This window comes from Eubalaena glacialis, chromosome 6, assembly GCF_028564815.1.
Source record: "Eubalaena glacialis isolate mEubGla1 chromosome 6, mEubGla1.1.hap2.+ XY, whole genome shotgun sequence".
NCBI classification, from domain to species: Eukaryota; Metazoa; Chordata; class Mammalia; order Artiodactyla; family Balaenidae; genus Eubalaena; species Eubalaena glacialis.
Genome location: NC_083721.1, coordinates 76,348,715 through 76,365,670, shown reverse-complemented (window position 1 = coordinate 76,365,670; position 16,956 = coordinate 76,348,715). Strand labels below are relative to the sequence as shown.

The following is a 16,956-nucleotide window of genomic DNA, read 5'->3' as shown; positions in this document are numbered from 1 at the left end:
TGGGAAGTTGTCCCTGGATCACGGGACCCTGGCAGTGGTGGGCTGCACAGCCTCCCAGGTTGGGAAGAGTGTGTGTGGATAGTGACATGCGCTTGCACACAGGATTCTTGGTGGCTGCAGCAGCAGCCTTAGCGTTTCATGCCCGTCTCTGGGGTCCGCGCTGATAGCCGCGGCTCGCGCCAGTCTCTGGAGCTCGTTTAGGCGGTGCTCTGAATCCCCTCTCCTCGCGCACCCTGAAACAATGGCCTCTTGCCTCTTAGGCAGGTCCAGACTCTCCCGGACTCCCTCCCGCCTAGCTGTGGTGCACTAGCCCCCTTCAGGCTGTGTTCACACAGCCAACGCCAGTCCTCTCCCTGGGATCCGACCTCCGAAGCCCGAGCCTCAGCTCCCAGCCCCCGCCCGCCCCGGCGGGTGAGCAGACAAGCCTCTCGGGCTGGTGAGCGCTGGTCGGCACCGATCCTCTGTGCGGGAATCTCTCCGCTTTGCCTTCTGCACCCCTGTTGCTGCGCTCTCCTCCATGGCTCTGAAGCTTCCCCCCTGCCCACCCCCTGTCTCCACCAGTAAAGGGGCTTCCTAGTGTGTGGAAACTTTTCCTCCTTCACAGCTCCCTCCCAGTGGTGCAGGTCCTGTCCCTATTCTTTTGTCTCTGTTTTTTCTTTTCTTCTTTTGCCCTACCCAGGTACGTGGGGAATTTCTTGCCTTTTGGGAAGTCTGAGGTCTTCTGCCAGCATTCAGTAGGTGTTCTGTAGGAGCAGTTCCGCATGTAGATGTATTTTTGATGTATTTGTGGGGAAGAAGGTGATCTCCATGTCTTACTTTTCCGCCACCTTGAGGGTCCCTCCCAGCATGTCTAGTTTTGAAATCACTTTATGCCTTAGCACTTAGCACAGGGCTCGAGCATACATAGGTACCTCATGAATGTTTGTTGAATAAATTAATGGATAAATTCAGGAATGAAGGAATGAGCAAACTGACCATGGATACTGTTAGGATAAGACAAAATAATAGGAATATAAAAATATGTAAAAGTCAGGGGAATTTCACCAGCTTTAAGGGGGAATATTTATATAATTAAAAAAAAGCAAATCATACCCAACTGGCTTTTGGTCCTGGTTTTATTATTATGTTGGAATCTGATATCCCAAATTTGCAGTAGTCTACATTGCAATCTTCCATTATCTGTTTTAAAATGAAAACATTCATAAGATTCCTTAGAGAAAAATAATAAGAAAGAAATATCTCTCATTTGCATAGCACTTTAATCTTTTCAAAGCCCTTTTCATGTATTTTCTCTTGTAGGTCAATTATCTTAATACCATCATTGTCAAATTTCTGTTGTGTTGATTTATATTAAGGACCTTATTGTAAAATGTCAAAAAGCCAGAATTATTGTGACTACATTTTCAGTAGTAATTGGTGGAGGAAGTGCTAACTACAGCCCATTGGCTCTTCCTAAAAGGCATGTCTTGTAAATGGATGAGGGTTTAAGTGGAGATCTACTCTCCAATATACCTGAGCACACTAGCTCTCACATGACAGAGGGTTGAGTCTTGAGATAAACATGATACTATTTCTTATGCTCTATCTATGCTACTAGCTTAATTGGTTAGCTAGAGAGTTACAAGTTAGCTGCTGGCAAATTAGAAAGCATTTTTGAAAATAATTTGTATTCTTTGGGTGTTACAACAGTATAAGTTATACCATCTGAGAAACCAATATTAAGCTAAAATATGGTAAAGGCAGTCAGATATATAAATAGCACAATTCAGAAAACAGGAGACAACATCTGGTTTCTGCTCTATCACTTACTTGTTCAACCTTGGGGACGTCACTTCATTTCTGCAGATCTCAATTTCTTCTGAAAAATATCCTGACATCCCTTCTAGTGCTAATATTCTTAGAGTCTATAAGGACATTTTCCCTCTCCATTATGTTTAGTGAAAGGAACTACCAAAAGATATTTGACTAGAGACTCTTTCTCATCCAGCTTTAAACTCAATGAATAATTTGCACTTTCTTTGCTCTGGGTGGATATAAGTGGTTTTTTTTTTTTTTTTTTTTTTTTTTTTAAACATCTTTATTGAAGTATAATTGCTTTACAATGGTGTGCTAGCTTCTGCTTTACAACAAAGTGAATCAGTTACACATATACATATGTTGCCATATCTCTTCCCTCTTGCATCTCCCTCCCTCCCACCCTCCCTATCCCACCCCTCTAGGTGGTCACAAAGCACCGAGCTGATCTCCCTGTGCTATGCGGCTGCTTCCCACTAGTTATCTATTTTACATTTGGTAGTGTATATATGTCCATGACACTCTCTCACCCTGTCACATCTCACCCCTCCCCCTCCCCATATCCTCAAGTCCATTCTCTAGTAGGTCTGTGTCTTTATTCCCATCTTGCCACTAGGTTCTTCATGACCTCTTTTTTTTTTTTTTTTTTCCCCTTAGATTCCATATATATGTGTTAGCATACTGTATTTGTTTTTCTCTTTTTGACTTACTTCACTCTGTATGACAGACTCTAACTCCATCCACCTCATTACAAACACCTCCATTTCATTTCTTTTTATGGCTGAGTAATATTCCATTGTATATATGTGCCACATCTTCTTTATCCATTCATCCGATGATGGACACCTAGGTTGCTTCCATGTCCTGGCTATTGTAAACAGAGCTGCAATGAATATTTTGGTACATGACTCTTTCTGAATTATGGTTTTCTCAGGGTATATGCCCAGTAGTGGGATTGCTGGGTCATATGGTAGTTCTATTTTTAGTTTTTTAAGGAACCTCCATACTGTTCTCCATAGTGGCTGTATCAATTTACATTCCCACCAACAGTGCAAGAGTGTTCCCTTTTCTCCACACCCTCTCCAGCATTTATTGTTTCTAGATTTTTTGATGATGGCCATTCTGACCGGTGTGAGATGATACCTCATTGTAGTTTTGATTTGCATTTCTCTAATGATTAATGATGTTGAGCATTCTTTCATGTGTCTGTTGGCAATCTGTATCTCTTCTTTGGAGAAATGTCTATTTAGGTCTTCTGCCCATTTTTGGATTGGGTTGTTTGTTTTTTTGTTATTGAGCTGCATGAGCTGCTTGTAAATCTTGGAGATTAATCCTTTGTCAGTTGCTTCATTTGCAAATATTTTCTCCCATTCTGAGGGTTGTCTTTTGGTCTTGTTTATGGTTTCCTTTGCTGTGCAAAAGCTTTTAAGTTTCATTAGGTCCCATTTGTTTATTTGTGTTTTTATTTCCATTTCTCTAGGACCTGGGTCAAAAAGGATCTTGCTGTGACTTATGTCATACAGTGTTCTGCCTATGTTTTCCTCTAAGAGTTTGATAGTGTCTGGCCTTACACTTAGGTCTTTAATCCATTTTGAGTTTATTTTTGTGTATGGTGTTAGGGAGTGTTCTAATTTCATACTTTTACATGTAGCTGTCCAATTTTCCCAGCACCACTTATTGAAGAGGCTGTCTTTTCTCCACTGTATATGCTTGCCTCCTTTATCAAAGATAAGGTGACCATATGTGCGTGGGCTTATCTCTGGGCTTTCTATCCTGTTCCATTGATCTATATTTCTGTTTTTGTGCCAGTACCAAACTGTCTTGATTACTGTAGCTTTGTAATATAGTCTGAAGTCAGGGAGCCTGATTCCTCCAGCTCCATTTTTCGTTCTCAAGATTGGTTTGGCTATTCGGGGTCCTTTGTGTTTCCATACAAATTGTGAAATTTTTTGTTCTAGTTCTGTGAAAAATGCCAGTGGTAGTTTGATAGGGATTGCATTGAATCTGTAGATTGCTTTGGGTAGCAGAGTCATTTTCACAATGTTGATTCTTCCAATCCAAGAACATGGTATATCTCTCCATCTATTTGTATCATCTTTAATTTCTTTCATCAGTGTCCTATAATTTTCTGCATACAGGTCTTTTGTCTCCTTAGGTAGGTTTATTCCTAGGTATTTTATTCTTTTTGTTGCAATGGTAAACGGGAGTGTTTTCTTAATTTCACTTTCAGATTTTTCATCATTAGTATACAGGAATGCAAGAGATTTCTGTGCATTAATTTTGTATCCTGCTACTTTACCAAATTCATTGATTAGCTCTAGTAGTTTTCTGGTAGCATCTTTTGGATTCTCTATGTATAGTATCATGTCATCTGCAAACAGTGACAGCTTTACTTCTTCTTTTCCGATTTGGATTCCTTTTATTTCTTTTTCGTCTCTGATTGCTGTGGCTAATACTTCCAAAACTATGTTGAATAATAGTGGTGAGAGTGGGCAACCTTGTCTTGTTCCTGATCTTAGTGGAAATGGTTTCAGTTTTTCACCATTGAGGACAATGTTGGCTGTGGGTTTGTCATATACGGCCTTTATTATGTTGAGGAAAGTTCCCTCTATGCCTACTTTCTGCAGGACTTTTATCATAAATGGGTGTTGAATTTTGTCGAAAGCTTTCTCTGCATCTATTGAGATGATCATATGGTTTTTCTCCTTCAATTTGTTAATATGATGTATCACGTTGATTGATTTGCGTATATTGAAGAATCCTTGCATTCCTGGAATAAACCCCACTTGATCATGGTGTATGATCCTTTTAATGTGCTGTTGGATTCTGTTTGCTAGTATTTTGTTGAGGATTTTTGCATCTATGTTCATCAGTGATATTGGCCTGTAGTTTTCTTTCTTTGTGACATCTTTGCCTGGTTTTGGTATCAGGGTGATGGTGGCCTCGTAGAATGAGTTGGGGAGTGTTCCTCCCTCTGCAATATTTTGGAAGAGTTTGAGAAGGATAGGTGTTAGCTCTTCTCTAAATGTTTGATAGAATTCGCCTGTGAAGCCATCTGGTCCTGGGCTTTTGTGTGTTGGAAGATTTTTAATCACAGTTTCAATTTCAGTGCTTGTGATTGGTCTGTTCATATTTTCTATTTCTTCCTGGTTCAGTCTCGGCAGGTTGTGCATTTCTAAGAATCTGTCCATTTCTTCCAGGTTGTCCATTTTATTAGCATAGAGTTGCTTGTAGTAATCTCTTATGATCGTTTGTATTTCTGCAGTGTCAGTGGTTACTTCTCCTTTTTCATTTCTAATTCTATTAATTTGAGTCTTCTCCTTTTTTCTCTTGATGAGTCTGGCTAATGGTTTATCAATTTTGTTTATCTTCTCAAAGAACCAGCTTTTAGTTTCATTGATTTTTGCTATTGTTTCCTTCATTTCTTTTTCATTTATTTCTGATCTGATCTTTATGATTTCTTTCCTTCTGCTAGCTTTGGGGTTTTTTTGTTCTTCTTTCTCTAATTGCTTTAGGTGCAAGGTTAGGTTGTTTATTCGAGATGTTTCCTGTTTCTTGATGTAGGCTTGTATTGCTATAAACTTCCCTCTTAGAACTGCTTTTGCTGCATCCCATAGGTTTTGGATCGTCGTGTCTCCATTGTCATTTGTTTCTAGGTATTTTTTGATTTCCCCTTTGATTTCTTCAGTGATCACTTCGTTATTAAGTAGTGTATTGTGTAGCCTCCATGTGTTTGTATTTTTTACAGATCTTTTCCTGTAATTGATATCTAGTCTCATAGCGTTGTGGTCGGAAAAGATACTTGATACGATTTCAATTTTTTAAAATTTACCAAGGCTTGATTTGTGACCCAAGATATGATCTATCCTGGAGAATGTTCCATGAGCACTTGAGAAAAATGTGTATTCTGTTGTTTTTGGGTGGAATGTCCTATAAATATCAATTAAGTCCATCTTGTTTAATGTATCATTTAAAGCTTGTGTTTCCTTATTTATTTTCATTTTGGATGATCTGTCCATTGGTGAAAGTGGGGTGTTAAAGTCCCCTACTATGATTGTGTTACTGTCGATTTCCCCTTTTATGGCTGTTAGTATTTGCCTTATGTATTGAGGTGCTCCTATGTTGGGTGCATAAATATTTACAATTGTTATACCTTCCTCTTGGATCGATCCCTTGATCATTATATAGTGTCCGTCTTTGTCTCTTGTAATTGTCTTTATTTTAAAGTCTATTTTGTCTGATATGAGAATTGCTACTCCAGCTTTCTTTTGGTTTCCATTTGCATGGAATATCTTTTTCCATCCCCTCACTTTCAGTCTGTATGTGTCTCTAGGTCTGAAGTGGGTCTCTTGTAGACAGCATATATATGGGTCTTGTTTTTGTATCCATTCAGCCAGTCTGTGTCTTTTGGTGGGAGCATTTAATCCATTTACATTTAAGGTAATTATCGATATGTATGTTCCTATTCCCATTTTCTTAAATGTTTTGGGTTTGTTATTGTAGGTGTTTTCCTTCTCTTGTGTTTCTTGCCTAGAGAAGTTCCTTTAGCATTTGTTGTAAAGCTGGTTTGGTAGTGCTGAACTCTCTCAGCTTTTGCTTGTCTGTAAAGGTTTTAATTTCTCCATCAAATCTGAATGAGATCCTTGCTGGGTAGAGTAATCTTGGTTGTAGGTTTTTCTCCTTCATCACTTTAAGTATATCCTGCCACTCCCTTCTGGCTTGCAGCGTTTCTGCTGAAAGATCAGCTGTTAACCTTATGGGGATGCCCTTGTGTGTTATCTGTTGTTTTTCCCTTGCTGCTTTTAATATGTTTTCTTTATATTTAATTTTTGATAGTTTGATTAATATGTGTCTTGGTGTGTTTCTCCTTGGATTTATCCTGTATGGGACTCTCTGTGCTTCCAGGACTTGATTAACTATTTCCTTTCCCATATTAGGGAAGTTTTCAACTATAATCTCTTCAAATATTTTCTCAGTCCCTTTCTTTTTCTCTTCTTCTTCTGGGACCCCTATAATTCGAATGTTGGTGCGTTTAATGTTGTCCCAGAGGTCTCTGAGACTGTCCTCAGTTCTTTTCATTCTTTTTTCTTTATTCTGCTCTGCAGTAGTTATTTCCACCATTTTATCTTCCAGGTCACTTATCCGTTCTTCTGCCTCAGTTATTCTGCTATTGATCCCATCTAGAGTATTTTTAATTTCATTTATTGTGCTTGTCATCGTTTCTTGGTTCCTCTTTAGTTCTTCTACGTCCTTGTTAAATGTTTCTTGCATTTTGTCTATTCTATTTCCAAGACTTTGGATCATCCTTACTATCATTATTCTGAATTCTTTTTCAGGTAGACTACCTATTTCCTCTTCATTTGTTAGGTCTGGTGTGTTTTGACCCTGCTCCTTCATCTGCTGTGTGTTTTTCTGTCTTCTCATTTTGCTTATCTTACTGTGTTTGGGGTCTCCTTTTCACAGGCTGCAGGTTCGTAGTTCCCGTTGTTTTTGGTATCTGTCCCCAGTGGGTAAGGTTGGTTCAGTGGGTTGTGTAGGTTTCCTGGTGGAGGGAACTAGTGCCTGTGTTCTGGTGGATGAGGCTGGATGTTGTCTTTCTGGTGGGTTCGTCCACGTCTGGTGGTGTGTTTTGGGGTGTCTGTGGCCTTATTATGATTTTAGGCAGCCTCTCTGTTAATGGATGGGGCTGTGTTCCTCTCTTGCTAGTTGTTTGGCATAGGGTGTCCAGCACTGTAGCTTGCTGGTCATTGAGTGAAGCTGGGTCTTGATGTTGAGATGGAGATCTGTGAGAGATTTTCGCCGTTTGGTATTACGTGGAGCTGGGAGGTCTCTTGTGGACCAGTGTCCTGAAGTTGGCTCTCCCACCTCAGAGGCACAGCCCTGATGCCTGGCTGGAGCACCAAGAGCCTTTCATCCACACGGCTCAGAATAAAAGGGAGAAAAAATGGAAAGAAAGAAAAAAAGAGGATAAAATAAAATAAAATAAAGCAATTATAATAAAAAATAAGAAAAAAAATATTAAGAGTAAATTTATTAAGAAAAAAATTTTTTTTAATTTTTAAAAATAGATTTATTAATTTTTTTATACTAAAAATAAGAAAAAAATTATTTAGAAAAAATTTATTAAGAAAAAAATTTTTTTAATTTTTTAAAATAAAAAATATGAAAAAACTTATTAAAATTTTTTTTTAAAAATAGAAAATAAGGAAAAAATTATTAAGAAAACATTTATTAGGGAAAAAAAATTTTTTTTAAGCCAAAAACAAAAAAAACAAAAAAAAAAACAAAAAAAAACGGACGGACCTAACCCTAGGACTAACGGTGAGAGCAAAGCTATACAGACAAAATCTCACCCAGAAGCATACACATCTACACTCACAAAAAAAAGGAAAAGGGGAAAAGTTAATATATCCTGCTCCCAAAGTCCATCTCCTAAATTTGGGATGATTCGTTGTCTATTCAGGTATTCAACAGATGCCGGCACATCAAGTTGTTTGTGGAGCTTTAATCCGCTGCTTCTGAGGCTGCTGGGAGAGATTTCCCTTTCTCTTCTTTGTTCGTACAGCTCCCGGGGTTCAGCTTTGGATTTGGACCCGCCTCTGCATGTAGGTCCCCTGAGGGCGTCTGTTCCCCGCCCAGACAGAACGGGGTTAAAGGAGCAGCTGATTCGGGGGCTCTGGCTCAGTCAGGCCGGGGGGAGGGAGCGGTACGGAGGAGGCGGGGCGAGCCTGCGGCGGCAGAAGCCGGCGTGACGTTGCAGCAGCCTGAGGCGCGCCGTGCGCTCTCCCGGGGAAGTTGTCCCTGGATTACGGGAGCCTGGCCGTGGCGGGCTGCACAGGCTCCCGGGAGGGGCGGTGTGGAGAATGACCTGTGCTCGCCCACAGGCTGTTTGGTGGCGGCAGCAGCAGCCTTAGCGTCTCATGCCCGTCTCTGGGGTCCGCGCTGATAGCCGCGGCTCGCGCCCGTCTCTGGAGTTCGTTTAAGTGTCGCTCTGAATCCCCTCTCCTTGCACGCCGCGAAACAAAGAGGCACGAAAAAGTCTCCTGCCTCTTCGGCAGCTGCAGACTTTTTCTCGTGCACCCTCCCGGCTAGTTGTGGTGCGCTAGACCCTTCAGGCTGTGTTCACGCAGCCAACCCCAGTCCTCTCCCTGGGATCCGACCGAAGCCCGCGCCTCAGCTCCCAGCCCCCGCCCGCCCCGGCGGGTGAGCAGACAAGCCTCTCGGGCTGGTGAGTGCTGCTCGGCGCCGAGCCTCTGTGCGGGGATCTCTCCGTTTTTCCCTCTGCGTCCCTGTTGCTGTGGGATCCGCGCTGATAGCCGCGGCTCGCGCCCGTCTCTGGAGCTCGTTTAGGCGGCGCTCTGAATCCCCTCTCCTTGCGCGCCGCGAAACAAAGAGGCAAGAAAAATTCTCTTGCCTCTTTGGCAGCTGCAGTCTTTTTCCAGGACTCCCTCCCGGCTAGCACCGAAGCCCGAGCCCCAGCTCCCAGGCCCCGCCCGCCCCGGCGGCTGAGCAGACAAGCCTCTCGGGCTGGTGAGTGCTGGTCGGCACCGCTCCTCTGTGCGGGAATCTCCGCTTTGCCCTCCGCACCACTGTGGCTGCGCTCTCCTCCGTGGCTCCGAAGCTTCCCCCCTCTGCTACCCGCAGTCTCTGCCCACGAAGGGGCTTCCTAGTGTGTGGAAACCTTTCCTCCTTCACAGCTCCCTCCCACTGGTGCAGGTCCCGTCCCTATTCTTTTGTCTCTGTTATTTCTTTTTTCTTTTGCCCTACCCAAGTACGTGGGGATTTTCTTGCCTTTTGGGAGGTCTGACGTCTTCTGCCAGCGTTCAGTGGGTGTTCTGTAGGAGCAGTTCCACGTGTAGATGTATTTCTCATGTATCTGTGGGGAGGAAGGTGATCTCCGCGTCTTACTCTTCCGCCATCTTGCCCCTCCATAAGTGGTCTTAAAGACAGTATTTACAGAGCTAATACTATAGATTTATGTCCTCACATAAGACCCCAACTTGTATGTCATTTGTACAAAGAGATCAAGCCTCCTCTATTGGAGAAGGGGGCACTGTTAGAACCAGGATCAAAGTCACAGACAGCAATAATGACCATGTGCAACTCCTCACTGTGTCAGCACCAAGGATGCTGCTAAGGACATTGCTTATAAAAATTACACTGATTCCTCTCCATTAAGATCCAGAAAAGTGATTTTAGTCTTGCCCTTATATTGTGAATAAAAAATATTTCCTGCCATATCAGCAAACAAAGGACATTGGAGCCATCAAGCCATCACATTACAGCTGCCTAGATGGTGAGCCCTCAGGGAACTCGGGATAGAAACAGGATGCCCACCATCTAGCAGTCAGCCACTGCAGGCAACCCCGACAGCGCACCCTGAGGAGACTCAGGATGAGAAAACACAGGATACTGGCCCCAGAGAGTTGAGGTGCATATCAAAGGAATGATTTCAGTGAGCCCAGACTCTTGCATTTTCCCATACATAGAAAAGTGCTAAATTCCTTAACTTGAGATATCTGGTTGCCTTTCTTTAACAGTAATCTTTTGATTTGACTACCTGGTCTTTGTTGCAAAAACTCCTATGTATCCTGGCTCCCCCTTCCCCCCAACTTGCCTCTTGTAGTCCGTCAGAATTATCTGAGATGCTGTGTCCTGGGCTTAAGTCCTCAGTTTTGCCTGACAAATAAAACATAACTCTCAACTTTTAGGTTGTGAATTTTTTTTCAGTCGACAATATCAAGCATTTCTCCACAGCAAATGTTCTCGTTTTAATTTACTGATATCAGAAATTTCCCTGTTTACCAGGTTTCTCCTTTTATTACTTTGGTCTCTAGAAAGCTACAATTTTCCTCCAATAAATCTTTGAATTAGTCTCTTTGTGAGGTGTTCTCCATGTCCCTACAATCATTTGTTTTCATTCCTTTACAACTCTGTTTAAATGCCATCCTGTATTTTATGTGTCACAGTAAGTAGCTTTAGAACATTTTTTTGGAGTGCAGAACAATGTAGTTAATTAACTAACTAATGAATGAATGAATACTCTCCATTGTTTGGGCACTTTACAATGCATGCAGCCCCTTCAGGCTCACAGTCTCAACACGCTCCTGAATGAGGCATTATTACCCAAATGCGCAGATGAGGTAATGACTCAGAATCTTGTTCTGGATTTGGGGTCTTGCAGCTAGAGAGTGGCGGGGTCAAGAGGTTTTCCCACTGTGTCATGACAGTCACCAGGGGGGTCTTATAACCTTCAGCTGTCATCTACACTCACCGCAGGAAACCAAACCCATTGGATTGAGGGACCTTCATTTTGGTTTTGAGACCTATACTGTCTAGTACAGTAGCTACCAGCCACTTGTGGCTATTTAAATTTAAAGTAGTTAAAATAAATAAAATTTAAAATCCAGTTCCTTAGATGCATACCCACAGTTCATATGCTCAATAGCTAACGTGGCTAGTGGCTACTGTATTAACAGTACTGCTTTAGACTAGTGTTTCTCCAAGAGTGTTTTGTACCATGTTTTGGCCTGTCAAGGTTTTCTGTGGTGAAATAGGTTTAGTAAATGCTGCGTATTATATTCCCTCTTGAATATTCACAATGCACCACAGTATATTAAAGAAATCCTAAAGAAATCAACTTTGTTTAAAGAGCAGTTCTCAAATTTATTTGATCATGGAACCCTATTTCATGTTGCACTAGTTAACAGAGTCTTGGAGCAGGGACTGGGAAATTCAGGTAGGATCAGACCCTCATTCACATATTGTTATGAATCTTCTCTGGGTTTCAACCAAAGTTAGAAATGCCTTGGCACTCCCGGTAAGCATTTCTTCCGGTTTTCCTCATTCAGTAGAGCCAAGAAATAATCACCTTACTCAAGCTGTGCCCTCAAACATTTTGAGGTCCAGTGGGTCTCCCTGGATGGTCCTGTCGAGAAGGATCAGAGAGTGGCAGCTGGCCATGGCCACACACAGTGGGCCCCAGGGCGGAGCCTTGCCCGAGGCAAAGCTGTGGACTTCCTGGAAACTGGTAGAGAAGATCATTAGTAAGTTAAGATCGTCAACAAAATCATTTTGCACACCCTGCCCCCCTTAAAATCTTATTAACATAAGCTTCAATAATACCTAACCCCTATGCTCAAAAGTTTCAATAGCTCCCCATGCCCTGTATGATAAATTCCGAGTAGAGTACTTGGGTATAATCACGGGGGCTTTTGTCAGGTTGCCTGCCGCCAGCCCACAAGGTGGCAGCGTTGCAGGAAGGCACATTGTGGGAAGGCTCAGAGCTGACATCTGCGAACTGCAAAGCCACCCAACCCAGGCAAGAAGTCTCCAGGCCAATGGGGTAGCAGGGATGGAAAGGAAGCCTGCCTGCTGGCTCCTTTCTTCTTCAAGTAAAAGCAGGCATGGGCTCAAATAGTTCTCACTAATTGGCCCTTTGGCCTTCGCCTATATTTGACAGCAGACTGGCTTGCCTTACCTTCTCTCCTCCCATCGTAGAGCTGAATAATAATTGTTTCTAGTGGTTTCTACTTCCCCCAAAGTTTCAGAGTACCAGGGGCAAGGGAGGGAGAGAAGGGGTGGAAACTGCAAACATCCCTTTCCCCTTTCACTGCTTTGGCCAGTAGAGGCCCTACCTGTCTGGACAAAGGCCTGGCCTGGGCATCGGAGCAGCCAGAAGCAGAGACACATGAATAGGGCTAGAACCCAGGTACCTTCTGCAACGTCACACGGCCTGACTGCTCTTCCCTTGTGCCAGTGCTGCACCCAGTACCGTCACCATCCTGGAGAGCCCCTGCATGATTCCTTCAATAACAGCAGCCTCAGCCAGAGTTTGGAGCCCAGGTGGGGTACCCAGAGCTTATGAGCAGAGGCATCTCCACTCTGACTGAGAAGGCAGGTCCCAGCCCTGCAAGAAAGGGAGCTCAGGGGCACTCTGTGAAGATGGGCAGTCTCTCCTGTCTCTAGCTCTGTTCCAGGGTAGTGTTTATGTGATTGCCCTCTCCGCTCCCTAGTGCCAGTTTTTAAACCATGTCTGTAAAAATTCTAGCCATTCCCCCTTCAAAATCTATCTCAAACGCTGTCTCCTCCAGGTGGTATTCCTTGATCCATTCATTTCCAAAATGAATTTCTACCTTTTATCCACTATGTTATTATAAAAATCAGAAATGTGGTTTTTTGTTTTTTGGTTTTTTTTATCAAGCAGTCTTTATTATGTCTTCTTCTGTATCCTGCTATCTGTACCTTAATCATAATTCTTTTCCTGGCCTGTGTAGTACATTGAAGGTGGGTGCATTTGCAACTTTTATCCCACTAGAGTGTGAACCCCATGAAGGGGGGAGATGGAGGTTTTCCTTTCTGGATTTCCTACCTCACAAGCCACCCAGGAAGTCTGTGTGGTTTTTAATTAAGCATAGTCCTGATTTCTCTCTTTGCTTTTTTGTTTTATTCATTCAACTACCTAATCATCCACTTTATTCTATTCCATTTTTCATGTGGAGTTTGAAGACCTACTTTCCCCGTCTGATTCTGAACTTAGAACTCATTTAATTTAGCACGTTAGACTAGTGGGGAGCTGGTACCAGCCAATTGTTATGTATATTTTATGTGAGATTCATCCCTCAACACAAGAAGGATGAATTGAAGTGTCACCTGGGTGGCCCCACCAATCACACACTCCGTCTTCGCTAAAGGGCCTACCAGTTGTCAGCAGTAGGAACAGTCCCCCAGAGGTCCAGTGAATCTTCTGTAAGAGTGCCAGTCTGCAAGATAATTAGAATGGGTTTTAGCAGAAGATTTAGAGCTTTTAATTATATCATGATTTACACAAAACCCAAGCTCCTAAGAAATTACAGTATATTTAGTTGTCCCAAACCCTTTTATTTAACATTAAATATGTTTATTTTATTAAAAATTTTTTTTTCATTATTGTGTTTATCTATAGTAAATGTGATACTCAGTTTTCCATTAGCTTTCTTTTTTTTCTTCCAAGACAGATTTTAAAAACTTTTTATTTTCCATTTGTTCAAAGATTCTTTTTTAAATTAAATTTTATTTTTTTATATTTTATTTTTATTGAAGTATAGTTGATGTAAAATATTCTATGAGTTACATATGTATAATATAGTAATTCACAATTTTTAAAGGTTATACTCCATTTATACTTATTATAAAATATTGGCCAAGCCCTTATTGGTAAACATCAAATTTTAAGTCAGAGAAGAGCGCCTGAAAGAAAGATTCAGCAGGTGACAAATGATTCCCAAAAAACCGTGTTGAAAATTAGGTGAGTCTAGTCATTAATTAGTACAAAATGCAAGTGTTTTGTTTTTGTTTGTTTATTGTTGTGACCGTTGCTGTTGCTGAATGAGAGAGGTCCAGTGGATAGAAATCCAACAAGAACCAGCTTGAGTTTGACTTTTTAGTTGGCACCTGCTGTCTTTCTAAACCAGAGCTCGGAATTTTTTTCTTTCTTTGCAAGACTATTTAGTTCCCAGTCTGCCATCTGGTTCACAGCTATCTTCCTAAAAATATGGGTGACATGGTGACTGTTCAGATTGATAATGAAATGTTGATAAAGGGCTTTAAGGCTACGGAGAGAAGTAAAGTGCTAATAATAAATATTAATTAACGCCCAGTAATGGGTTTTACCGTTAGATCAAGAGGAAAATGGTTGAGAGAGTTGATTTGCTGTACTATGTGAAAGTATTTGACAGATAACGTAACACAGAAAGCAAAATGGAACTGAGTACTATCACAGCACTTTTAATTTGCTCATTGCTTCACAGTCAGTTATTAATTACAAACCCCGGTGTCTTTACTCAATAGGCCAATTGCATTAGGCCTGCTCAACACCCAGTCAGAGTAAGGAAGTGGTTACTGCAGCCTCAGCACTGTCAAGGCCAAACGGAGCACTGCCAAGCGCTAGGGAATATCCTCTTCAACACTGACACCCAGGTCTCTTACACTATTTTTCTTGAAGGTCATCTCAGTATAAGACACTGAAGTTTCTAGTTTTCTATCAAATGGTATCTTCTATCATTACAGCATATCGCATTAGCATCATGCTTTATAGTGAAGTGCTTACAATGCTTTCACTTCTTACAATTGAGTAGATAGGGTAGAGACATTCTCAGCTTAGGGGTGAAATGAGCAGCCCCAGGGTCTAGGGGCCCGTAGGTTGGAGAGAAAGAACCGGAATCCAGCCCATCTGGAGACTTCCACCAGATGACAAATGTTAAATGAATTCTGCAAAGCATGTGGAGAGACAAAGTCTGTACTGGGCTTCTGGATTAAAGAGGTAAGGAATGTTTGTTTCATTAATTCATTTGGACTTCATGGAGAGCTAACGTGCCTTTGTGTAAGTTATTCCTTCAAGAACAAAAACCACAAAACAAAACAAAACAAAAAACCAAATAAAACACTATCTGCTTCATTTCCCTCCTGTATTTTATAAGGACCCCAACATGTGTGTTTAGATTCCAAATGCTGTTGAGTTGCTCCATTTCAAAAACAGTTAGCAACTTAATTCAAACTGAAATGTTTTCCTGATGATTAGATTATGTTTTAAATATCAATATCTTGAACATGAAAACAGAGATGATACTGCAGCAAAACAGATATGGGACCATGTTATTTCTCTATGTGAAGATGACCCTTATATAATAAAACTAGCCATAAATGGGGAAAAAAAACCTAAATTATAGTTGCTGTTCTAAAGGGAATGAGATAGAAAAAGAAAACTTAGCATAAATACTAGCCCAGGCTTGGGCTGAATTGAATAGAAAAGGAAGAGAGAACTTGTTTTAAAGAACTTATAACAAACCAACGTAAACTAGAAATATACGGGAACAAATGTACTCAGAAGCCCAGTGGTGAATATCTTCTAAATTGAAATAACACTAGACGGAAATTCAATTAATTGTGGAGGACTTTATTTCAACATCATGTTGAAATGAAAGAAAGAAACAGAGATCATTGTAGTTCAACCTTCTTATCTTAAAAAGTCACATGGAAACTTAGTATCGAATTCAGGATTAGTTTCTCATTTTACCGATTCCCAATCAAGGGTCCTTTGCACAACAAGATGCCATCATGACATATGGAGTTTGGCCACATCTGCTGTTGAGCATCCCTAAGACAGCCTAGCAAAGGAGCACATGAGGATGTGGAGGGGAAAGCTTTCTACGGGAAGGAAACACCTCTGAAAAAATTAGCGTTAGAAAGAGATATGTAATGAACGCATTTTCTAAATCTCCCTCCTATATTCAGACACTGGGGAGGCTGCTGGGTAAGTAACAGGAATCCTTATCTGGGGCTGTTCTTTGGCCCTGCATCTAAAAGGAAGCTACTGTTAAGTTAACCTTACAGGACCTTCTTTGTCAAAGGAAACTAGAAAAGAACAGAACTGAACTAATGTAAGAGCTATGCCACTTCCACCTGGGGACCATCTCTCCAGCTTGTCTTCTGCTGTCTACTCCCACCCTCCTTGTCTAGGACAAGGAGCCATCTCTTCCATTGTGCCACGGTAGCCTCCTGACTCAGTCCTAGCTCCCTTTCATCCTTTCTCACCAATTCCCCAGATGGAATAAATAAAACATGCCTATAGAGATATCACCATCTTCCTAAAAAAATGAGAAGGGCTCCCGTTCTCCTTCACCACCAGGCCCCACTCTTTAGCTTAGCACATCATGCCCTGAGCAATTGGGCTCCTCGACTCCAGCTGCAACCCCACAACACGGCCACGTTCTCGTCACCCAGGGTCCTGCTCCCCGCCTGTTACAGCTCTAGCATCCCTGTGATGCTGGGCTGCTCGTCATGGGGCGCATTCTGTCTGACAACCAAAGCCACAGCTCAGAGGTGACCGCCCACCTGTGGCAGGTAACTGCACACCAATGCTGGGCTCACACCTCTCCTCAGCATGCATTTCACTGCAGTTTCATCATCTAGGCTTCCCTTTTATCCACTTCCTCAGCTATACATGAGCTTCTCAAGAGCTCATCTCATTAATGGCACTCTACCGATGAGGGTTAACGAAAAAGTGGCAAGGCCTTCATCAACTATTCTCATACAAATGAACCGAAGACACGGAGGGACCAGGCCAGGCGCCCTGCCTTAGAGTGGATGAACTGGCTACCTGAGCTGAGGCAGCTGATGCTACGG

The 16,956-nt window shown here is 41.9% G+C and overlaps 1 protein-coding gene across 1 annotated transcript in view; it reads right to left on the bottom strand.

The window, feature by feature from the left end:
- Nucleotides 1–16,956, bottom strand: part of ATP13A5 (ATPase 13A5) — a 147,484-nt gene that overhangs the window by 51,343 nt on the left and 79,185 nt on the right. Inside the window, 3 exon segments of the mRNA XM_061192742.1 lie at nucleotides 1,093–1,179; nucleotides 11,671–11,821; nucleotides 13,495–13,556. Of these exon segments, the coding sequence (XP_061048725.1) occupies nucleotides 1,093–1,179; nucleotides 11,671–11,821; nucleotides 13,495–13,556 (300 nt within the window).